The 25,242-nt window shown below is 34.4% G+C and overlaps 1 protein-coding gene and 1 non-coding gene across 2 annotated transcripts; both read left to right on the top strand.

Annotated features, from left to right (window-relative positions):
- Nucleotides 1–10,540: 10,540 nt before the first annotated feature.
- Nucleotides 10,541–10,647, top strand: LOC131170923 (small nucleolar RNA R71). The gene has a single exon (XR_009141687.1). It is a non-coding gene; the product is annotated as a small nucleolar RNA R71 (small nucleolar RNA).
- A 5,780-nt stretch (nt 10,648–16,427) lies between these two features.
- Nucleotides 16,428–17,889, top strand: LOC131170480 (probable F-box protein At4g22030). The gene has a single exon (XM_058129510.1). The coding sequence runs from the start codon at nt 16,492–16,494 to the stop codon at nt 17,749–17,751; it is 1,260 nt and encodes a 419-aa protein (XP_057985493.1). The 5' UTR covers nt 16,428–16,491; the 3' UTR covers nt 17,752–17,889.
- Nucleotides 17,890–25,242: the final 7,353 nt, after the last annotated feature.

Raw genomic sequence — 25,242 nt, 5'->3', positions numbered from 1 at the left:
TCATCAAGCAAGGCAACAAGCTCACAAGTAATAAATCAAAATGTAACAATCTTCATTTAAATGGCTAAATTAGTTCAAAACCACAATACAAAACAATATCTACAAACCCATCTCTAGAATCTCCAACAACTACTCACTATTCATAATTTCAAGACAAACCCAAATGTATAAATGAAGAAATAATGGAAATCTAAGTTAAGGAATAGAAAAACTCAGAAAAATGCAGAAGAATCTGCTGCTGGATGAGTGCAGAACGAGCTCCCTGTTGCTGCTGGAAAATGGACAGACGAGCTCCCTCTTCTTCTCTTTCTATATTTGCCCAAAAATGCCTCCCTTGCTCCCTATGGAAAGAAAATAATAAAGGAGACTTTATATGGGTTAGGGGTCTGCCCTAGAATGGGTAAAAAGGGGGAAGGTTCCAGAGAAAGTGAGGTAAAAAATCAGAGTAACGCAAATGCCACGTCAGCCATTTCCAGTAAAAACGACATAAGCTAAATCGGTTGTGTCGCAGGTTGTGTAACAATCTGCCTGAATATCTGACGATCGACACAACCTGCGACATAAGCTAAATCGGTTGTGCTGCAGGTTGTGTCGCTCTCGGCCATTTTTTACTCATCTTCAAAAATTTTTACAATTCAACTCTAATCTCTTCCAAATGGCTACTCTGATCAAAATACACTAAATTTCTCCAAATTTAACCTACAAAACAAGTAAATTCCAAAAATTAAACTAAGAAGTGTGAAAATTATAAAATTGACTAAATATATGTTAATATCCATAATAATAGCTATGAACAAGGGTAAATTGTGTGCAAAAATTACACCTAAATGATGATCTAAAATGCATGCATCAAATTCCCCCATACTCAAACTCTTGCTTGTCCCCAAGCAAAATTTCATTAAAACTCATTTGGAAGGGAATAGAATCAGTCTTTGAAAACACAAAAATCACTAATCCAAACTACCAACTTACCCCTAGCCACCAACATTCCAAATTCCCACCAGCGAAGCACAAAGAATGAAGCAATCACTCTCAATAATTACAAAATAGCTAAGAATTAACCAATCAACCCAAGCAACAAATACCAACCAACTACAAGAGTCAATTGTGCCAAAACAAACCTAAATGAAATAGATAGCCAATGTGTCTCAAATAGATGGTAAGTAATGTATGGAAGATTATATTGCCAAACCCATATGTAAGCATAAAAGATCTAACTCCACTAATGTAACAAGCATTTTTCAAAGAATCATTAGGTCTTCTTAAGGGTTGTAATGGGGTCATATAAGGTAAAATTGTGGTTAACAAAGAAAGGGAATAAGGTAAACAAAATATGAGAATAATATTAATCATGAAACTCAAAGTGCATCCATTTTTTTTTTTCATCAAGAGGAAAGAAATTCACAATGAATCTCAAGTGCTATCACAATGATTATATGAAGGGACTAATTTTTGTAATATATATAATTTTTTTATTTTGTATGTGTCCCTATTTCACGTCACACCCAAAATTACCTTTGGGATATTTTGGTGACCTCTTTTTTTTTATCAACTTTTCACAATTACTCTATCACTTTTCAAGATGTTTCAATCCTTCGAGTTTTTATTTATTATTATTATTTTTTTTATGCACTTAATTGCTAAAATATTATTCTCATAAATAGGTGGTAGTGTTTAGGTTTTATGGCTAGGTAAATGATTTGGGTTTCAAAGAAATTAGGAAATTAAGGTTCAAGGGGGTCTGCAAGGGTTAAAATGAAATTAAGGTAGGTTAAGGCTAAATGTGAGGTTTAAAATATGAAGGAATGCCTAAGTCATATTCTTGTCAAATGCAAGTTAAAAATTTCGCTTTGAAAGATCTAAGATGCTTGTTCTAGGAATGGTGAGACGACAAGGACTATTTTCTTCCTTAAAGACTTATCCAGACACTCAAAACTCAAAATAACTAATCAGAATCTGCATACCTAGATGAATGTATTAATTTTCAGCTATTAAATAAGAGAAAGAATAATGCTTAAGACTTTGCACCCAGCTGGAACTTTCATTCCACTAACCATCTAAAGACAAGTTGGATTGCTTGAATAAGCAATTTCTGGGATTCAAAAACTGGTTTAAAAATTCAAAAATTTTAAATGAATGAATGAAATGCATGAGTGTATAAATGTATAATCGACCTATATGTAACTAAGTATGCATAACTAAGTGTATGAAGCTATATGCAGTGTATATAAGTGAATATGTACAAGTATGAAGTAATGAATGAGTATGTCACTATATGCAAATGAAAAAGGAAAAAGTAATTTTTGCAAAAAATTTACCCTCTCCCCCATACTCAGAATGAACATTGTCCTCAATGTTAAAAGGTTGCAAGGAATGGGATAATTTGGCTATATGTGCATAAAGAATTATTACCCTGTTGCATAAGCGATAGCACAACTTGTGTTGAAAGTGACACAAGCTGAGATGAGAATTGTTACCTCATTGCAGTGCAGCCAATTTAATTAAGTAAAATTTGGACAGCTGCTGCACTCATTGCAAAAGAAACAGTGCAATGGAATCCATTAATGAAACTCAAAAATTTGGAATAGGGAAGTTAAGTGCAAAAATATAATCATCAAGTGTAAATTCCGAAGGAGCATATCAAAGCAAGTGAGCAATGTACTAAAGATATAAAAGAAAAATGTATGTTATAAGGAACTAAAAAAAAAACTGAATAAGTAAATGATTCAAGTAAAAGAAAAACAACACAAGCAAAATATTAACTAAATAAGTTCAAAATACTAATTAATTAAGCAACGAAATTAAAGACATGAAATGTAAATGGAGAATAAAAACTGGTGAGTCAGGTATGAGAACTCCTTTGCCCTTGCCATCTTGTGGAGGTGGTGGTGCTTTTGGTGGTTGCTGTGGAGAGATGATGCTCAAAATCAGTGCCTGGTTTGTTTCGATCTTCTCCAGCTTAGCTCGCATGACTTTCAACTCGTCTTGCATTTCAACACTTCTATCCAAATATATGTCAGCTAAATCTCGTAATGTCTGAAAAGAGACATCCGTCATTTGCCGAAAAGAATAGATCTCATCACTGAGATTCTCCATGAATGTCAGAAGAGTTGCTATGGATGGTCCAGAAGCTGTTGATGAGGCAGGTTGGGCAGCTGGTGGAGCCTGGCGTGGAGGTTGTGTAAAAGGCTACTCGGATGGTTTCTCAGATGCTGAGGAGGAGCTAATTGCAGTGGGAGAACCAGGTGGTGGTTCTGTTAGGGCAGGAATCTCATACAGCTGGGTAGCCTCATTTTTTATACAAAATTTTTGGTTGGCCAAATGAGGTCCATCCAAAAATAGCAAACCAGTTGGAACAGCAGCACACTTGTGAACTTGAGGATTAAAGCCAAAATAATGTGCAATGGGTGTGACCAAACCTCCAAACACAATGTTACCAGTACCCCTAGTAGTCTGGCGGATCACATGACGGCAAAAATAATAACCAGGTGAAGCTTTTTTTACCAGTTTTTGCACACCATAAAAAGAATAAATCATACTGAGACATTGTGCCAACACTAGTTCCTCTTCCTAAAATTGTATTTGCAATTAATCTCTGAAGCAATCTCAAGGCATGATTCTCAATCTTGGAGGCCTTACTGTGCCCCGATTTGAAGGTACCTGCTGAAGGTGCAATTTGCTGCCAGAATTCATACCCATTATAGTCCCTTTGGCTAGTAGGTATTTTGAATAGACCATCAGGTGGAAAGCCAAATATATGGTGAAAATTATCCATAGACAGCACCCTGTCTTGACCAAGGCATCTAAAATTGATTGTCAAGTCATTATCCAAGGCATTTTTATGCTCACTAGTGGACAGGGAGGCCATAAATTCCTGCACTAAAATGGGGTAAACCAGTTCCTGTTTATGTGCAAATCGCACCCAACCTAAAGCATCTAACAGAGTCTGCATTTCATCATATATCTTCAAGGATTTAAGTTAAACACATCCAAATACAGAGTTTGAACCATTTTTCAAGCTTCGACTCTTGCCTTATTTCTTTTCATGTCGGCAGTAGGTAATACCTAGTGTCTAGCAGCAGGCAAAGAGGAGGGAATTGCAAAGTTACCTTTAGATGTACCGGGGCGCTTGACCGCCGACTTTGGGATGCCACGTCGGACAGCAGGTGCGGCAGGAATTGGGGGCGGGATTGGGGGTTGTTGTGTGGCCGGTTCGGGTCGCTTCCTCTTGACGCCGCCTGTTGATTTGTGTGGCTTAATGCTTTTTGCCTTTTTCTTCTTGTATGTGGCGATCGGGGCGTCACCAGAATGGGCCGCCGGTGAGTCGGCATTCATGGGTGGGGTGGTTTGGGGCTGCGGTGGCTGTGGGGAGTGGGGAGGTGAGTTTTCGAAAGAGAGTGGGGAGTCGGGCATGGCGAAATGGAGGGAAGGGACTGAAATAGAAGAATAATGTGAAGAAGTAGAAGAGGAATGGTGGGTGGCGGAGGGGACTGTGAAGACGAAGGTGACGGTGAAGAGGGGGGGGTGTCGGGGCTAAGCCGAGAGGAAGAAGGTGAAGGTGTGGGCTATGGGTTTGGGTTTTAGTCGGTTGGGTTATGGGTTATGGGTTTTAGGTTTGGTTTCAGGCTTGGGCTTATGGGGTATGGTTTTTGGGCTTTGGATTTGGTTTATTATTATTATTATTATTATTATTATTATTATTATTATATCAAAATGGGTTAGTGGGCTTTTTGGGCTTGGGCTTGGGCTTGCTGCTGACCCATTCTGGTGAAGGAAGTTTTTATCCTGCAAAACAAACAGGCGACACAAGTTAGAACATAAGGATACCGGTTATGTCGGAAGTTGTGTAACAATCTGCCCAAAAATATGGCCAGTAAACATAAGCGGTGACACAAGCAAAACCAGTTATATCGGAAGTTGTGTAACAATCTGCCCAAAAATGTGCCTAGCGAACATAAGTGACGACACAAGCAAACCGGTTATGTCGGAAGTTGTGTAACAATCTGCCCAAAATTGTACCCAGCGAACACAAGCGACGACACAAGCAAACCGGTTATGTCGAAAGTTGTGTAACAATCTGCCCAAAATTGTACCCAGCGAACACAAGCGACGACACAAGCAAACCGGTTATGTCGCAGGTTGTGTAATCTGCTGCCCAAATTTGACCAAATTTCATAGCACCTAAAAAATTGAAACAAATTAGATTTCAAATGATTAAACCTTCATAACATGAATTCTAATTGTTCAATTTGTCATGTTCATCAAATACTCATAAAAAATAATTTTTCAAAGCACCAATTCACACATCCAAATTCAAATAATTTTCCTTTTAAACCAAGATGTCAAGGTTTGAAAAAATTTTCTCTTAAAATTAACAAAAAGGGCAATGAATCCAGCAATATGCACCAGCAAATACTCAACACTAGAAAGATGAAAATGGTAAGTGAACAAATTTGGAACTAAAATTTAAAGCCAAAAATTTAAAGCTAGACTAAAACAAGAAAATTTTTTATGCTCATTTGCTTGCAATGCATTGTATCCCATCTGCACAAGGAAAGTAGAACAATGTTAAACTCTGAATAAGGAGTATAGAAAAACTTAAAACAAATATATGAAAGAAATAAAGAATCAATGAAAAATTATGAGTTATGCACAAAAATGCTAAGTTTAGGTCTTTAGCTTGACCATACTCGCTCAATATGTTATGGAGAATGAGAGAGATAGCAAGTTGCTATCTTCTCAATTGGCTCACCAACTGAATAGTGCCTCAACCTTTGCCCATTTACCTTGAAATTACCCGATTTTTCACCAAAGATTTCCACAGCACCATGAGAGAAAACTTTTATAATTTTGAATGGACCAGACCACCTTGATTTTAGTTTTCCTGGAAAAAATTTCAACCTTGAATTGAATAAGAGAACTAAATCTCCTTCTTTAAAGTCCTTTTTCTTGATATGCTTATCATGCCATTTTTTTGTTCTTTCTTTATAGATCCTAGCATTTTCATAAGCATCAAGTCTCAATTCTTCTAACTCATCAAGTTGCAAAAGTCTTTTGTGTCCAGCAGCTTGTAAATCAAAATTGATTCCTCTAATGGCCCAATAAGCTTTATGTTCTAACTCTACGGGCAAATGACATGATTTCCCAAAAACTAACCTATAAGGTGTAGTTCCTATGGGGGTTTTAAATGCTGTTCTATATGCCCAAAGAGTGTCATCTAATTTAAGGGACCAATCTTTTCTGGACTTATTGATAGTTTTCTCCAAGATTTGCTTGATTTCTCTATTTGTGATTTCTACTTGGCCATTTGTTTGAGGGTGATATGGTGTGGCAATCCTATACTTTACCCCATATTTTCTCATCAATTTTTCAAATTGGTGGTTGCAAAAATGGCTACCACCATCACTGATTATGGCACGTGGGGCACCAAATCTGGTTAAAACAAATTTTTTTAGAAATTTCACCACAACTTTTGCATCATTGGTAGGTGTAGCAATAGCTTCTACCCATTTAGATACATAGTTCACCCCTACCAAGATATATTTATTCCCATAAGAGGATGGAAATGGCCCCATGAAATCAATTCCCCACACATCAAATAATTCGACTTCTAATATAGATTGTTGGGGCATCTCATCTCTTTTGGAAATGTTGCCTACCCTTTGACACCTATCACACTTGCTCACAAAGTCTCTCACATGTTTAAACATATTAGGCCAATAGAAACCAGATGTCAAAACTTTTTCAACAGTTTTTGAGACACTAAAATGACCACCATATTCAGAGGAATGACAATGGTAAATAACATCATGTATTTCTTCCTCTGGTATACATCTCCTAATTATTCCATCATTACATCTCCTAAACAAAAGAGGTTCTTCCCAAGAATAAAATTTAACATCATGCAAGAATCTTTTCTTTTGCTGCCAAGATAAATCAGGTGGCAAGACACCACAAGACAAGAAATTCACAATATCAGCAAACCATGGAAGTGAAGATTTCAACACATACAACTGCTCATTCATAAAAAATTCATCAATTGGCACAATTTCATCATCTTTATTTTCAGTTTTTATCCTAGAAAGGTGATCAGCCACCACATTCTCAACACCTTTTTTATCTCTTATTTCCAAATCAAATTCTTGAAGTAACAAAATCCATCTAATCAACCTAGATTTAGCTTCTTTCTTGCTCATTAGATACCTTATTGCTGCATGATCATTGAAAACTATTACCTTTGAGTTGACCAAATAAGAACAAAATTTATTGAGTGCAAATAGTACCGCAAGGAACTCCTTCTCAGTTGTAGCATAATTAACTTGAGCTTCATCAAGGGTTCGGCTTGCATAGTAAATGGCATAAGGTTTCCTATCTTTTCGCTGGCCAAGGACAGCTCCAACAGCAAACTCGCTTGCATCACACATGATTTCGAATGGCAAAGTCCAATCCGGGGGTTGCATGATAGGAGCTGTTGTTAGTGCCGTTTTTAACCTGCAAAAAGCAACCATACAATCTTGATTAAAATAAAATTTAACATCATGATTCAAAAGATTTGTTAAGGGTTTAGAAAGTTTAGAAAAATCCTGAATAAATCGCCGGTAAAACCCGGCATGTCCAAGAAAACTCCACACTCCTTTGACAATGGTTGGAGGGGGCATTTTTTCAATAATTTCTATTTTAGCTCTATCCACTTCAATTCCCCTATTTGAGATCAAATGCCCTAAAACGATCCCCTCTTGGACCATAAAGTGGCATTTCTCCCAATTTAACACCAGATCATTATCAGCACATCTCTGCAAGATTTTAGACAAATTAGTCAAGCATGAATCAAAATTAGTACCATATACTGAAGAGTCATCCATGAAGACCTCCATAATTTCTTCAATAAAATCAGAAAAAATGGCCATCATGCACCTTTGAAATGTGCCAGGCGCATTACACAATCCGAATGGCATCCTTCGATAGGCAAAGGTGCCACAGGGACAGGTAAAGGTAGTTTTTTCTTGGTCATCAGGATGTATTGGAATTTGAAAGAAACCAGAATATCTATCTAAATAACAAAAGAAAGAATGCTTGGCTAATCTCTCTAACATTTGATCCATAAAAGGAAGGGGAAAATGGTCTTTTCTTATAGCATTGTTCAACTTCCTATAGTCTATGCACATTCTCTAACCTGTAAAAGTTCTAGTGGGTATCAAATCATTATTCTCATTTTTAACAACCGTCACCCCACCTTTTTTTGGTACAACATGCACAGGACTAACCCTCTCACTGTCAGAAATGGGGTAAATAATTCCAGCAGCTAGTAATTTTAGGATTTCCTTTTTCACAACATCCTTCATTGTAGGATTCAATCTTCTTTGGTGTTCAATGGAAGGTTTACTATTTGGCTCAAGGAAAATCCTATGCATACAAACTGTTGGACTAATTCCCTTTATATCAGCAATTGCATAACCCAAAACTCTTCTATATTCTCTCAAAACTCTCAACAATTTGTCAATCTCAATATCAGTCAAACATGCATTAATTATAACAGGATATGTTCCATTGGGTCCAAGAAAAGCATACCTGAGGTTGGAAGGAAGAGGTTTAAGATCTACCTTTGGGGCATCCTCTACCTTTAATGATGGTGGTTTGATCTCCAAATTTTGCACTCCTTCAAGTTGAAAAATTGTGGCTTCAGGATGTGGTGGAGAGCTCTCCAAGTGTTGTGCAAAAGCAGCTATGTTGTGATTGTCATCATCAATGCTCTCACCATGGACTAAGCAATTTTCAAGAGGGTCTTGTGGATAGCTTTTTCTGAAATGCTCTTGAACAATCTCATCAATAATGTCTACCCTCAAACAAGACTCAACTTCTTCATGTTTCCTTTTCATGGCAGGATTGATGTTGAATATCATTTGATCATCTCCCACTCTAAGTGTCAATTTCTCACCTTTTACATCAATTAATGCACCAGCTGTTGCCAAAAAGGGTCTTCCCAATAAGATAGGAACTTTTGTGTCTTCTTCCATATCTAGAATGACAAAGTCCACCGAAATGTAGAATTTTCCAACCTTGATAGGCACATTTTCTAGAATGCCTTCTGGATACTTAATTGAACGGTCAGCCAATGAAAGATACATGTTTGTGGGCTTCAACTCTCCCATATTCAACTTCTCATATATTGAAAGTGGCATTAGGCTGACACTAGCTCCAAGGTCACATAAGGCATTTGCCACACAATTATCACCAATATGACAAGGAATGGAAAACACACCCGGATCTTTGAGTTTGGGAGGTAACTTCTTCTGAATTATAGCACTGCATTGCTCTCCCAAGTTGATGGTGTCATAATCTTCTAGCCTTCTCTTGTTGGAAAGAATCTCCTTCAAAAACTTAGCATAACTTGGAATTTGGGATAGTGCCTCAGTGAATGGTACATTGATATACAACTTCTTTAGCACTTCAAGGAACTTGCCAAATTGTTTGTCTAGCTTATGCTTGATGAATCTTTGAGGGTAGGGAAGGGTGGGTTTGTAAGGTTCAGGTGGGATGTATGGTTTCTCTCCCTCATCTTGCTCACTTTTGCTTTCTTCTTCTTTTTCATTTTTCTTGCTCTCAACTGAATTTTCTTCTTTTGTGCTCTCTTTTTCTTCTCTCTTGTTTTCACTCTCTTGACCAACTTTCTTACCACTTCTCAAGGTCACAACCTTACATTGTTCATGAGGGTTTTGTGGTTGGCTTGGTAGTTTCCCATAGGATTTGCTTCCCGATGAGCTTGCTTGTTGAGCCAATTGAGACTCCAACATGCGGTTGCTTGTAATTGATCCATGGTTTGTCTCATGTGTTGCATTTCTTCCTCCAATTTGCTATTCATCTTGCTTTGTTCAGCAAAAAATTTCTCCATCATGCTTTCCAAGGTTGGCTTCGGTTCATGAGGTGGAAGGGATTGTTGTGCTCTTGCTTGATATCCAGGTTGTGGCTACCTTGTGGGCTGAAATTGAGGCTGAAACTGAGGCTGAAATTGAGGCCTATTCTGCTGCATATACTGCTGGTTATGAGCATAGTTTGAGCTTTGACCTTGTTGAGCAAAAGTTACTTGTGGTCTCCATATTGAGTTGTTCACATTAGAGTAAGCATTTCCCATAGGTTTTTGTTGATAACCTCCTGCATAAGCAGCTTGTTCTTGCAAATAATCATCACCATAAGAAGAGTAATCAACTCCACAACTTTGGGTTCCATCTGTGTAAGCAACTTGTTGCATAGTTGTAGGAGTTGAGGTTGTTGCCTTTGTGAAAAGTCACTAAGAAGCTGAGTCAACTGGTCAAATCTTGCATTCATGTAGTTAACTGAGTCAAGTTCATAAATCCCAGCCTTTTTTGGCTCAAGTGCTCTAGGATTTTCCCACAAATGGGTGTTATGAACAATCTTCTCTAATAGATCATAGCATTCTTCACTTGTCATTCTCATGAAATCTCCTCCTACTTGCGAATCAATTGTGTTTCTTATGGCTGGAGTAACTCTGGTGTAGAAATTCTGAACAATCATCCATTTCGGTATTTCATGATGAGGACATTGCCTTTCAAGCTCCTTAAATCTCATCCAAGATTCATACAAAGTTTCATCATCCCTTGGCTTAAAAGCTACCATCAAATTCCTCAAATGAGTAGTCTTCCCAGGTGGGAAAAATTGAGATAGAAAAGCTTGAGATAGCTGTTCCCAAGTAGCTATAATAGCTTGTGGAAGCGAGTCATACCACTCCAATGCTGAATCCCGAAGAGAGAATGGAAATAAGGTGAGCTGAATTACTTCATCTGAAACTCCAGGCTGCCTTTGTGTGCCACATATCATCAAAAATTTCTTCAAATGAGAATGAGGATTTTCAAGTGGACTACCTCCAAATTGCGAATTCTAAACCATTTGAATGAGACCAGTCTTTAACTCAAATTGATTAGCTCCAATAATAGGTTTGTTATCTCTCACATCAGCACATCTAGGAAAAGCATAATCCAACATGGATCTTCTTTGAGGATCATTTTGATTAACCACTTCATTTTGCCTATTTTGCTCATTTCCTCCATTGTTTCTACCAATAGCTCCATTTTGATTCTCCATATTTTCAATTGTCTCCTCTTGCTCAAATCTTTGTTGTTCTTCTTTTTCTGCTTCCTTTCTTCTCTTATATTCCTTTTTGTTGGCTCGACAGAATTTTTCAATTTCAGGATTGAACAACAATTCAGTATCACTTGTGCTTTTCGATCGTCTCATAAACAAGGAAAGTACCTGAAAAACACAAGGAACAATAGTGAAAATAAAAGAAAATAAAAATTCTAATTAGCTTAAAACAATTAAAATCCAACTTAAAAACAAGTAATTCCCCGGCAACGGCGTCAAAAACTTGATGTGTTGTGTAATCCGCAAGTGCACGGGTCACAGTAGTATAGTTTTAAAAAATGATATTGATCCCACAGGGAATTGTGCTTAAATTGAAAATAAAAGTATAAGCTAATTAGAATGGCAAAATTTAAAAATGTAAAATGAAATTTGGAATTAAAATTGGTATTTGAGGAATTTAAGCTAAATCAAACAATTAACTAAATTAATTAAACTAGATTACTAAAATTTGATTTGAAATTTCTATTTATGAAATTGAGAGGAATTAAATCTAAATTCAATAAAAAATTAAAGTGATTCTAGAGATTGGATTTTTCATATTGTTTGCATGTGGTTTATCCCTAATTTAGCCAAACACATGAGAATTGCAATTTTGAGGGAAATCAATTCTTAAATTTTTGAAACCTTTTTCAAGCATTTCAAAGTTGGTTTTCATTAAATCAAACCCTGTTTTCACGGTATTTCAAAACTAACAAAAACCCAATTAATGCTCTAATTGATTTTGGAAAGTTCTCCTTAATCCTCTTAGCTTATCTCTAACACCAAGAAAATAAAGTTTATTGCAAGATTATATATCCCTAATATTCACTTTTCAGTCCATCTATTAAGGATTAAAGCTTAACTTAATGAGGGCCCATTCATCAAGCAAGGCAACAAGCTCACAAGCAATAAATCAAAATGTAACAATCTTCATTTAAATGGCTAAATTAGTTCAAAACCACAATACAAAACAATATCTACAAACCCATCTCTAGAATCTCCAACAACTACTCACTATTCATAATTTCAAGACAAACCCAAATGTATAAATGAAGAAATAATGGAAATCTAAGTTAAGGAATAGAAAAACCCAGAAAAATGCAGAAGAATCTGCTGCTGGATGAGTGCAGAATGAGCTCCCTGCTGCTGCTGGAAAATGGACAGACGAGCTCCCTCTTCTTCTCTTTCTATATTTGCCCAAAAATGCCTCCCTTGCTCCCTATGGAAAGAAAATGATAAAGGAGACTTTATATGGGTTAGGGGTCTGCCCTAGAATGGGTAAAAAGGGGGAAGGTTCCAGAGAAAGTGAGGTAAAAAATCAGAGTAACGCAAATGCCACGTCAGCCATTTCCAGTAAAAACGACATAAGCTAAATCGGTTGTGTCGCAGGTTGTGCAACAATCTGCCTGAATATCTGACGATCGACACAACCTGCGACATAAGCTAAATCGGTTGTGCAGCAGGTTGTGTCGCTCTTGGCTATTTTTTACTCATCTTCAAAAAATTTTGCAATTCAACTCTAATCTCTTCCAAATGGCTACTCTGATCAAAATACACCAAATTTCTCCAAACTTAACCTACAAGACAAGTAAATTCCAAAAATTAAACTAAGAAGTGTGAAAATTATAAAATTGACTAAATATATGTTAATATCTATAATAATAGCTATGAACAAGGGTAAATTGTGTGCAAAAATTACACCTAAATGATGATCTAAAATGCATGCATCAGGCTGGCAACAATTGATGGCTCCTCAGCACGTCCGACAACTGCCATTTACTCTAGCTGAAGAGTCTTCACAGGAAGCCTTTGGCAATCAAAACAAAGAGAAAGACTCGGCACACAATATTAGTCAATATTAAATCATTAACAGCATTAATGATTTAACATTGCAATTCCATTAGGAAACAATTCTAGATGCCATTGAGCAATACTGATACTAGACTAATTAGTAGGTACTTCTACATTGTATTCACTAAAAGAAGCATTAGTTTAACATTTTGTATTCATGATGACATTAGTGACTTGCTCAACAACCTAACTTTTTATAAACTGCATCTATGCTTGATATCAAATAGTCTTCTACCAACAACTGGAAAAACAGCCACAATGAAATGAAAAGGGCCTCACCACGCCATTCCCCTCATATAGTATGCATTTGCAATTAGAGCACAAAAACATTTCCACTGAAGCAGTACTTCATCTGCTACTGGAGGTGTAGATGACCATCTGACTATAGTTGGCTGTGGTGTACACAAGATTGTGAAGAATATGATGCTCAACCACAGAATACATTCATCAACCTGCACCACGGGATAGATACCACACAGTTCTGCATCTTAGACTGTCATCAGTTTTCATAATGAGCTAATAACTTGTAATCATGATAGATATTACTTGCTTAATAGCCATAAATAAGTCTTTAGTATGAAATATAAAAAAGGGATACAGAAAGTTGAGAAAATTACAAAAGAGATGTAGACAAAGAAAAACCTTATAGGATTATTCTCTTGAAATTCATTTTAGATCTGAAAAAGAAGGAAAATACAATAATACTTAATAAAAATTTATCAGCATTTCCTTCCCTTTATAGATCTTTCAGATTCAAACTAAGGCTGAAGCATTTGGACTGAGATGACTGATGATACATAATGGTTGACTACAGATTAAGGATAACCTTATTGAACTTGAGGAGCATTAACTTATTTTAAGGCCTTTAATGTCCCAATTTATCCCTTCTTATTGAAGCATATATGACAGTAATGCATCAAACTATGTAGGACTGACTAACCTCCTTCGCAAAAAATTTAGTTAATTATCGATTATAATTGAATTAAGCAAAAAATATAATATATATTATATATTATTAATTAATTAATTATTAATAAAAATATATTTATAAATTTTATTTATAAAAGATGATAATATGATTTATTGTGAGTAAAAAAATAATTACAATTAGTATTATTATAAAATTATAAAAATAATAATTATAAATAATATATTATTAATCTATTAATTAATAAAAATTTAATTGTTTTATTTACCAAATTATAGATAATTAAATTAATAAGAGAAATCAAAATTTTTTAGAATTAATTAACAAAAAATAAAATTAAATTAAACTTACCCTTATTGAAATAATTGAATTTTATTAGTTATATTTACTTTTTTTTTTTTAATAATAGAACAATGTACATTTCTTTCTTCACTTCGTTTTGGATATGGCTTATTGTGATGACTAATTAATGGGTCGCATCAGAAATAAATTTTAATACTTTTTATATTTATATATATATAATTTTTTAATAAATTATAAAAAATAAGATTTAAATTTATATAAATAAGAATATTATTCTTAATGTATTTGATAATTTATCAGTTAAAATTAACCTAAATACTTTTAAAATTTTTCTTTTTTTATTTTAAAAATTAAATTCATCTTATGGTCTTCATATGCTTTATTTAAAGTAAGCGCTCAACCATCAAATTATTGATTCGAGGAACATTAATTTTTTTTTTCTTTAGTAAATGTTTAATGCGAAAAAAGGTTAAATTAAAATAAAATAAATTTCCTCCCATGTTTTTGTATTATTTATTTTTCTTAATTTTATTTAGAATTAACAATAATAAATTTAATTTAATGATATTAGAAATTTATTGTGTTGACAATTTATTTTGTAAAATTAGTAAATTATCTTATAATTTTTTTTTCTAAAAATAAGTTTATAATTGAAAAAAGTTTTTAAAATTTTGTTTTTTTTATATTTTTTAACCTTTATTCATTTTTGTTTTCAAATCAGCTTAAAAAAACCATACGAGATAGCTATTGCATTTACAAACTTGCCATTGATCATATATACATGGATTGAATTTTTCGAAATTAGTGTGACCGGTTAATCTGATTCAAATTTAAGACATATGATACGAACTATTTATTAAATATATGTATCTTACATTTTTATATTTTGAATCGATTTAATATAGATAATTAAGAATTTTTGCTCGTGCAAAATAATTATTACTACTAAACAAGAAAAAGAAAAATAGAAGTAATTAAGATCTTGGATTTGATTATTTAGCAATAGCAATATCAAATGGGCACAAATTTTAACTCATCTTTTGAACTATTCAAAGCGAAGAATATATTTCATTAATGTTTCAAGACTAACATTAATGTTTCATGGCCAAGAATGCAATGAAGTGGGTAAAAATTAAAATTAAATAAATATATTTTTTCTATTTGACATTTTACCTTTTCAATTATTTAATAAAATGTTCTTAGGGATCTCACATCGGTTATGAAATGTACGTGAGTATAAGTTATATAAGAATAAATATTCTATTAAAATTGTCATAATTTTAATAATGATTCATTTTTGTCGCTACCTTGTGTGTATGTGTGTATTATCTCTGATAAAATAAAGGCCAAAAGCTAAGAAGAGAGTCGATGTGCGTAAGTCTGAGATAAAAAAATCGAGACAAACCCATCTACCAGTAGGTTGAGTGTCCGTGAGTGTGGATTATATGAGAATTATGACTCTATTAAAATTATCATGGTTTTAATAATAATTCATTCCCGCCATTAATTTATATGTGGGCGTGTATTCTATCTTTAAAAATAATTATCTAATAAAAATAAAGAAGCTTTGATTTCTTGATAAAGAAGCCATAGACTACGTACGTACTAGGAATTCAAAAAATTGCAAAATTCTATAGTTTTATCCAACGCAAGGCAGCCGCAAGGGTTAAGACCATCTCAACTTATGCCCTGTGGGGATCGATAGGAAACAACAATGAAATGGGAGATGATTATGCATGATGACCTAATTCATTATGTATGAATTTTATTTATTTTATAGTTTATGATTGAAAATATAAAATATTTGATGAAACAATATTTAATTTGTGATAAATTAGATTAAAGAAAATTCTATTAATTAACATATCATACAATTTATTAGGGAGATCTATTAGGCAGGGTTTAAATTAGTATTATATACTAAATTTTTCCTGACTTCTTTCTATAATAAAATTTCTCTACTTAAAAAAAAATATAATACAATCCAATCGAACCCAACCTTTTGAAAAATTATACCCTGAAACTGATTTAACATGAAAATGAGGAAGGAACGAGTCCAGTCAAATGGGCATAGTCATTAGTCAGCTTGATCAAGCAGCCCATATTTTCAAATTTTCAACCCCCTTCTCTTCTCTTCGCTTATATATTTGGTAGTACGAAACTATCCCATGCTATGAGTTATAAATAGGTTCCCTTTGTGTCTCTCCACCTCCATTATCAGCTACGTACAGAATAAAATTAAAGCACACAAGAAAACTAAAAGAAAACCATTCATGGCTTCCCTACAAACTTCAGGTCTTCTATTCTCTTCCTCATCAAGTACTAGTTCTTCAAAAAGAATCAATGCTGCTATTTCTGTCCCTAAACTTCCTAAAATCCGTTTCCCACTACCTAGAAATTCGATTAAGGAAATGATTTTAAGAGGTTCCTTCTCAAACACCGTCCCATTAGAAAAGAATGCCGCTACCACAACAATAGATGAACCTTTCATCAATTCCCCTGCTGCTTCTGCTAAGGAAATTTCCCAGCTTTATGCCATCTTAGAGACTGTTGCTGATAGGGCTGAGATGCATAAAAACGTTGGCGAGCAACGTGACAATTGGAATAAACTTCTTTTGAACTCCATTAACATGATCACTCTCACAGCTACAACCATGGCTGGTGTTGCAGCAACTGGTGAGGCAGGAGCTCCTCTTTTGGCATTAAGGCTGTCGTCAACACTCTTGTTCACTGCAGCCACAGGCATGTTATATATAATGAACAAAATACAGCCCTCACAGCTTGCAGAAGAGCAACGTAATGCTACAAAATTGTTTAGGCAGCTTCAGAGCCAAATACAAACGACGCTTGCTCTTTATGATCCTGCTGAGTTGGACGTGAAGGATGCAATGGACAATGTATTGGCTCTTGACAAAGCTTACCCACTTCCTTTGCTGGGGAAAATGATTGAAAAGTTTCCTGCAAAATTTGAGCCTGCTGTTTGGTGGCCCAAATCTCATGACTTCCAAAGAAAAAGCAAAAGACCTGGAAAGAATGAATGGAGTGAGAAGCTGGAAGCGGAGATGCGGGAGGTTATTGAAGTGATAAAAGGAAAAGATACAGAAGATTATATGAGGCTAGGAAACTTGGCACTGAAGATAAACAAGATTTTAGCCATCTCAGGTCCATTGCTCACAGGCATTGCAGCTGCTGGGTCTGCATTTGTGGGTAACGGTTCTTGGGCGGCAATAGTTGTAGTGGCTGCAGGTGCATTAGCTACCACAGTTAATACGTTTGAGCATGCTGGCCAGGTTGGTATGGTGGTTGAAATGTATAGAAACTGCGCTGGATTCTTCTCACTTATGGAGGAATCAATCGAGTCTTCATTAGAAGAAACAGATTTTGACAGAAGAGAAGATGGACAAATGTTTGAAATGAGGATGGCTTTACTGCTTGGAAGAAGCTTATCAGAGCTTAGAGAACTTGCCCAAAATTCTTCATCTTCTCGTATATACGGAATCGAAGTAGATGAATTCGCTAGCAAACTCTTTTGATGTTCATAATTTTTTTGGTCCATGTTTATAATCTAATTAGTTCATTCTTTTTTATGAAAACTTCTTTTTGTATATATCTTCTGAGAGGGAAATGTATTCTATTAATACTCTGGAATCTGTTTATTCTTCATGCCCACAGAAGAGCGTTTCTTGTTTATTCTTAGCTTAGTTCTTGCTCTCAATTAATTTTATGCAAATCGTTCACCATTTTGTTATTTAATGTTCTATTGATAAATCTTAATATAATTTGCAAAATAGAACATTATTAAATATAATATTAATATTACAATAATATTAAAAAATCTAAAATTCTTCGGTATATATTTCTCTTTCAAGAACAATTAGGAGTGGCAATATGTATAAGATCATTAGAATCATGAAATTCGTTTTTCACTATTGATTTTTAGCTTAACGATATTATAAAATCTCAAAATTAAATTTAGTTCGATTAAAATAAATTTACTTATTTTACAACATTTTTTTTTGAATTTTTTTAATGTTAGAGTCTTAGGAAATTTTTATTAATGAAAATTATTTTTTAGTTAAATTAATAAAAAATACTTTTTCCCTGAAAGAAAAAGTAATTAAGACATTTAATTAATAACCTCCTAATTTAAAAATAAAATCATTATATATTAATAAACTTTAGCTGCTAGAATCATCTTTAGAATTATTCTGAGATCGAGTTATAAAAAAAGTCATTATATAAATTTTCAAAAGTTTATAAAAAGACAATAAGAGAATAACACAGATGCACATTCGCAATTATAATTAAATTTTTATGGTAATTTTCTTTCATATTTAAATATTAATAAAAAATTAAATCTTATAACTTGGTTCAAATATTTTCACGGCCACATTTATTGAAGGATTTTTTTATTATATATATAAAAATAACCATTAATAATTTTAATATTCTAAAATTCCTCTTTTAATATATATATATATATATATATATATATATATATATATATATATTACACTAAAAAATTATTAGATTTAGCAGTAATTAATAATTTTAACTGTTAAATATATAAAATTTATTGTCATAAATTTATTACAGTAATATCTAAATTGTTGCATATTATTGCTATAAAATTACTTTCGTAGGTATTTTATTAAAAAAATTGTGATTATTGTAAAAAAAATAATGTTGCATAAAATTTTTAATAATAACAAAGATTGCTGCCATATCTTTTTTATATACTATGTAGCAATAATTATTCATATTCCTGTCTTATATGTTAGTTTTATAAATAACAAAATTAATGCCATTATAAAATTTTTATTGTAAATTCTAACATTTAGTAAAAAAATTATTTTAATAGTATACCATATAAAAATAATAAAGAAATAATGTTTCCATAGTCAAGAACCGAAAAAGGTATAAAATTATAATAATATCTTTTTGATTATTTATTTTGACGTAAATTAAAGTATGAAATACGAAACCTTAAAAAACTTAGAAATAATTATCAATAATTTATATGGGTCTAGACTAGAAATTCAAAATTTCTAATTTGATACAGTTTAATCCATAGGGCTGCCGTGAGGAGACCTCCTCCATCTATATTGGAAGGGAAAGAACTACATATGAAGTGGGAGAGGACATGTAACTTTTGAAGGAATTTGATATATGTATATAGTTTCTCTGAAGTCAAAAGGCATTGTTATAATTAATCAGATGTAGAAGTTATTTTAATATTAATAGCTAGAGTGTAGCAGCGTATAATTAATAACTTTTACTCTGTCATCCATGGCTCCCAAGCCTTAGCTTTCTTGGGAGAATATATAATTTTGAACTGGAAAATTATGAAGGAATGAGTCCAGTCGACTCAATCGGGCAGTCCATATTTCCAACCATGACCGTTTCTCTTCAGTTATGTTCGATATACTACCCCATATTATAAATAGGTTCTTGGGGTCTCTGCATTTTCATCCATCATTGATGTGGCCCAATCGCAAGTGCACGGGTCGTACAAGTAATATAGAAAAGATATCATTCCCACGAGAAGTTGTGTTAATGATTGAATTTTTTATATAAAAATTCTAACTAATTTGGACTATTTTTGAAATTAAAGTAATAAATTGATTGATATTGAAGTGTGAATTTTATGTGTGTGAGATTAATGGTCAATTCAACAATGTATCAATTAAACTAAAATTGCATCAAATTAAAATAAGCAAGTTGAAGTATGGCAAGATTTAAAATGGCAAGTAATTAAATTCAATTAAAAATTAACAATTATAAAAAGGTGATTTCGGAGTTCGTGGGTTCATATTCAAGCTATTTTGGGATTTTAAATTGGTTATCCAATCTTGTGGAATTTACGGGTTTTAAGAAGATTAATTCTTAAATCCTTTGAATACCCTTTCGAGTGGGACAAAGAGTGCCTTAATCAATCTAATCCTACTTTCGTGGAGTTAGAGTTAATTAAGACCTATTAAGTTCTTTAATTAATCTGTGAATCCTCTTAATCCTTAGTCTATTTCTAGATCTAAGTTAATTAAGTCCAATTTCTTGATTATCTATCACAAGGTTTTCTCCTTTCGGTGCCTCAACCATGGATTAAGAACATCACTTAATGGGATCCTACACTAAGCATGTCATTGAGCACACAAGAAATGAATAAAACTCATTAAGACCACAAAATATGGATTACCCAATCAAAATCCACAAAATATCTCAAATATTACATCCCTTACTCTAGAATCAAATGAAAACTACTCACTATCCATAATATTTACAAGATATTCTGAGTTAATATGGAAATAAAACTTTAATCTAAGCTAAGAAACAAGAAACCCAATACTAGAAAGGTAGGAAAAATGCAAGAAAAGAAAGAAATCTCCAAATCTGGTTGGAAATGGTGTGAGAGACAATTTTGACTCTTCAGCTGCTGCCCTCTCCTTTTTCTCTTCTTCCTTTCTTTCCTCCCCCTTTCTAAAATGGGATAAGGGGCTCTTTATAACTTTTTCTGACAAGGAGCCCTAAAATGGTGTGTTTGAGGTGTGATTTTCTGAGGGAATCTTCTGCCAACTCATCAATGAAGTCTTTGTGGGACTGCATAAGTGGACTGCATAAGTTATGCAGTCCCTTATGCAGTTTTCGGCTGGTTTCTAGCTCTCTTATGCGAAACTGCATGACCAAGCGCATAAGTTATGCACAATTCCGTGAGGTTGCATAAGGGAGGCACGAATCTGCATAAGTTATGCGGCAACTTATGCAGATTTCGGCAGGTAGTGGGGACAGTTTCTTCTCCTTATGCAGAACTGCATAACTTATGCGGCAAGTTATGCGCAATTTGGCCAATGCATATTTCAACTTTGAAACTTGTTTTTGACATCTTTGGCTGTAGAAATCACTCCTCAATGGCAAAATTTCTTTTTAGTCTTTCAAAAACACTATGTTTCCTGCAAAACAAAGTAAAAATTACAAATTAATCCAAAATTGGCAATTATGAAAAACTAACTAAATAACTAATGAAATTAGCTAAAAGTGACTAATAATCAAATAAAATGGCTAAACCTAAATGACTATGCAAAATGTATGCATCAAATACCCCCAAACTCAAGCTTTTGCTTGTCCTCAAGCAAACTTTAAAATGTAATGCAATTTTTAGGGGTGCCTTATCCAAAGAGCTATGAAAATCACCTATTAAAGTAACTTAACACACCTTTAGCCATACCAACAATCCATATACCCATCCTTTAAAATGCAAAGAATCTAATGCTTATCCAAGTTTTCACCGCTTAGCCATCAAGTCAATTATCATTCAAAATTTTCAAACCAACCAATCAAAAGAGAGAGTCATGCTCAAAAGGAATTCTAGGACAATCAATAGTCAAAGTGTCTCTATATAAAATGATGGAATTAAATGAATGAATGGATAATTTTCTAATCCCATAGGCAAATTCCCTACTCCTATCTCCACTAATGTAGCAAGTACTATCAAGAGATCAAAGGTCTTTTTAGGGATGTAATGGGGCCATGGCGTTCAAAATGAGGCTAAGAAGAAAAATGGGTAAAAAGGATTCAAAGCATGAGAATATTTTCAATCTTGACAACATAAGGTACACTTCTTATTTTATTATTTTATTTATTTTTCTCTCTTTTTTTTATATATATGGAGGAGAGAAATACACAATGAGAATTGTCAAGTGCTAGCATAATTTACAAAACACATAAAAATAGAGGGACATTTTGATACTTTAAACTTGTATCTTGCATTTTCTTTTGATGATTGTCCCTAAAAATGCCACCCCCAAACTCATTCCTTTTAATACTTTGGGTGGATTTCTTTCAATTTGAATGACAATAATGAAAAGCACATTTACTAGCACTTTTACAAGATGACAAGCATTTCTTCTCCCTTTTATTGTATTTTTTTTTCTTTTTCTCTTTTTTTTATTTTTTATTTTTTTTATGTACCTAATGTTATAATTAATTATTCTCATGAAAAGGGTTGGAGTGTTTGGTTCATTGGATAGGTAGCAATAAGGGTTTCAAGAAAGGTTTCAAGAAAAATTAGGAATAAAAAGGCTCAAAGGGGTTTGCAAGGGTCAATTTTAATTAGGAAAAGGGCCAAAGGTTTAAAATGAGAAGGTTTAAATCAAAGAATGCCTAATCATCTCTCTTTTCAAGTACAAGCTGGTATTTTGCCTTGAAAGGTTTAGAAAATTTATTCTAGGATTGGTGAGACATCATTTGACTACCTTTTATCCAATAACTCCCTCTAAACACTCCAATCTCTTAAAGACTAGTTGGGTGACTTTTTGGCTAAGAAGATATAGGCAAGGGATAAACACTTCAAAACCTTGCACCTCTTAGGAAACTTTCAATCCACAAACCCAACTAAAGGTAAGTCAAATCACTCTCATAGGCAACTTTTCAATACTCAAGGGATTTGGCAAAAGATTTTAATGCATGATTCCTAAAAATGAGCAATGCATTAACTAAATGGAGGAAATCTATTTGTGTGCAATGTGTACAATTTCTAAGTGATGTATAATGTGTGTGTAAATGTATAATGTGTGTGTAAATGTGTTATGCATATGTATGTATGGATGTATATGTAAAATATTTACAATACATGTAAATGGAATGGGGTGAGATGTTCCTATACTTAAAATGTGAAAAATGTAGCGAAAATCAAAATGTACACCCCCAAACTCAAATTTTGACATTGTCCTCAATGTCTCAAGCAGTGCATTATCAAAACTCAAAGCAAAGAAGAATATCCAGGAATTGTTAAATTTAAGAGCAAAAAGAAAGAGTTACCTGGTATAGAGGAGGTGAGAATTCAAGAGATAAAAGTGATGTATAAGAAGCTGCACAGGTTATGCAGAATAAAATGTTGTACAGAACAGGTGCATAAGGAGGGTGCATAAGCTGTGCGGTTCTGCATGAGTGGCAATAAGGACTGCACATGTCACGACCCAACCTATGGGCCGGACCGGCACTAGGACCTGGGCCAGCCTAAAGCCCCCGAGGCCCGTAGTAAGCCTAACTGTTCATTTACCCAATGGTGAGGCCCATTTGGGCCCAATTTCAAGGAAACAAACGGACAGAGTCCGGCCATAAAATGGACTTACCAACGGGGAGTTTTTGACTCACCCGACCTGTAAACACAATAAACAATCCATTGGGGAGCTCAGCTCACCCTCCACATACTCATAAACATAATAATAAATAGGAGCTCAGCTCCCTCATCCAATCCATCAAAATAGACTTAAAAATATTAAGTTTACAGGTCCAACATGATAATAATATTACAGACCAAATTCAAATAATTACTGCTAACACATGCGGAAATTCTAGGAGTAAATGAAATTACACAAATATCGATAAACAACCTGCGAAGTATAAAAGCAGGTTAACCCAGAATAAAATATCCTCCTGCGGCCTGTAAAAATTTTTGAACAGGAGTGAGCGTTCGACTCAGAGAGTAAAATATCAATTTTAACCATAATCTCTATAACTATCTGTAACTAATGCACCCTGTAGAGTGAAATGCAACATCAACATCATATTCACATCATAGCATCAAAAAGGTAATTTGGAGCACTCACACACCCTGTAGCATCAATCATAATATATTGGGAGTTGATCCTATCTGACTCTCTTAAATCCAACCTGGTGCCAGCGAAGAACTCAAGCCGGACTTTCGCTTAATAAACCAAATCGAGGGTCCCAGCGAAGAACTCAAGCCGTGACTACCCCTCGAAGGAACGGGTCCCAGCGAAGAACTCAAGCCGTGACTACCCCGTCCTATCCATAGTCCACACCACATCACACGCACGCCAACGCACGCACACTGCTCCAAATTACCACAACAACACTCATGGCACATTAACAGTTATGAATGCAACATAATTCGTGCCTAGAGTTTAACTACATAAATATATGCATATAAGTGATGCATGGGCATACTTGAACATATAATAATAGTGAAATTACAATTAAAATTAATATTTTACTCACAAACTTGATGACAAATTATCGTGGCAGGCGGAGAAAGAAGGCATCGGCTCACCTGACAATTACATTACATCTATTTAATAAATTTGACTCAATACAAACAAAGAAAAAGATCAAGTACGTCCTAAGTCGTGCCGAAAATCCGGCAGAGTCTCCCCTATACCTAGGACCTACCCAACCTGCAAAAGGGCAAAAAAACGCACTTCTATATTCACAATCCATATATCAACAGTTCAATCATATCACACAGCCCCTCCTGGGCCCATCAAATCAATCATCCATCACAATACGCAAAATTTCAATTTAGTCCTTATTATTGATCATTTTTGCAAAAGCCCCAAACAAGCTCTAAAAATTATAAAACTTTGCCGCGGTCCTTAGCAATATTACTAAGCTATTGCAAAAGAATCGTAATTTTCTAAGCTACCACGAATATTTTATGGATTTTTAATCCTATTTAAGCACTAGAAAATTACGAAAAAACAAGGTTGGGTTTACCTTTGCCGATTCCGACTTCGAACGCACTCGACGTCGACAATGGGGCTAGCCAAAACCTCGGTCCAATTCGGAGACTTTTCCGTGCAGTGCATGCGGCCCGAAATTTGCAGACCCGGTCAACTGTCGAATTTCCGCGAATCGAGGATACCTACACGAAGCCCATAACACGGGGGTTAGTACATAAATTTTTCAGAATTTTCTAAGCTCATTTAATGGTCGAAAATACACTGCGAAGTTTCGTGGGACCCACCGAAAAACGGTGTCGGAAAAATTCGAAATTTATGTCGTTGCGAAGCTCTCGACGAATGGAGCGTGCTGGTGGCCTCGGTTTCCTTGTGGGATTCACGGTTTTCGAGAAATCTAGCCCAAAAGTCGAAATGGGCTAAAATCTTCCCGAGCAAAAATCGGACAATCCGCTCGATGGATTTCGGCGTTCTTGGTGTCTATGGAAAGCTCTCGCCGAGTAGATGATTTTGGACACAAGACCCGGTCCAATCGGTGGCCGGATCGGC

This window comes from Hevea brasiliensis, chromosome 11, assembly GCF_030052815.1.
Source record: "Hevea brasiliensis isolate MT/VB/25A 57/8 chromosome 11, ASM3005281v1, whole genome shotgun sequence".
In the NCBI taxonomy this organism is placed as follows: domain Eukaryota; kingdom Viridiplantae; phylum Streptophyta; class Magnoliopsida; order Malpighiales; family Euphorbiaceae; genus Hevea; species Hevea brasiliensis.
Note: the sequence above shows the minus strand (reverse complement) of the source record. Positions and strands in the feature narration are given on the sequence as shown.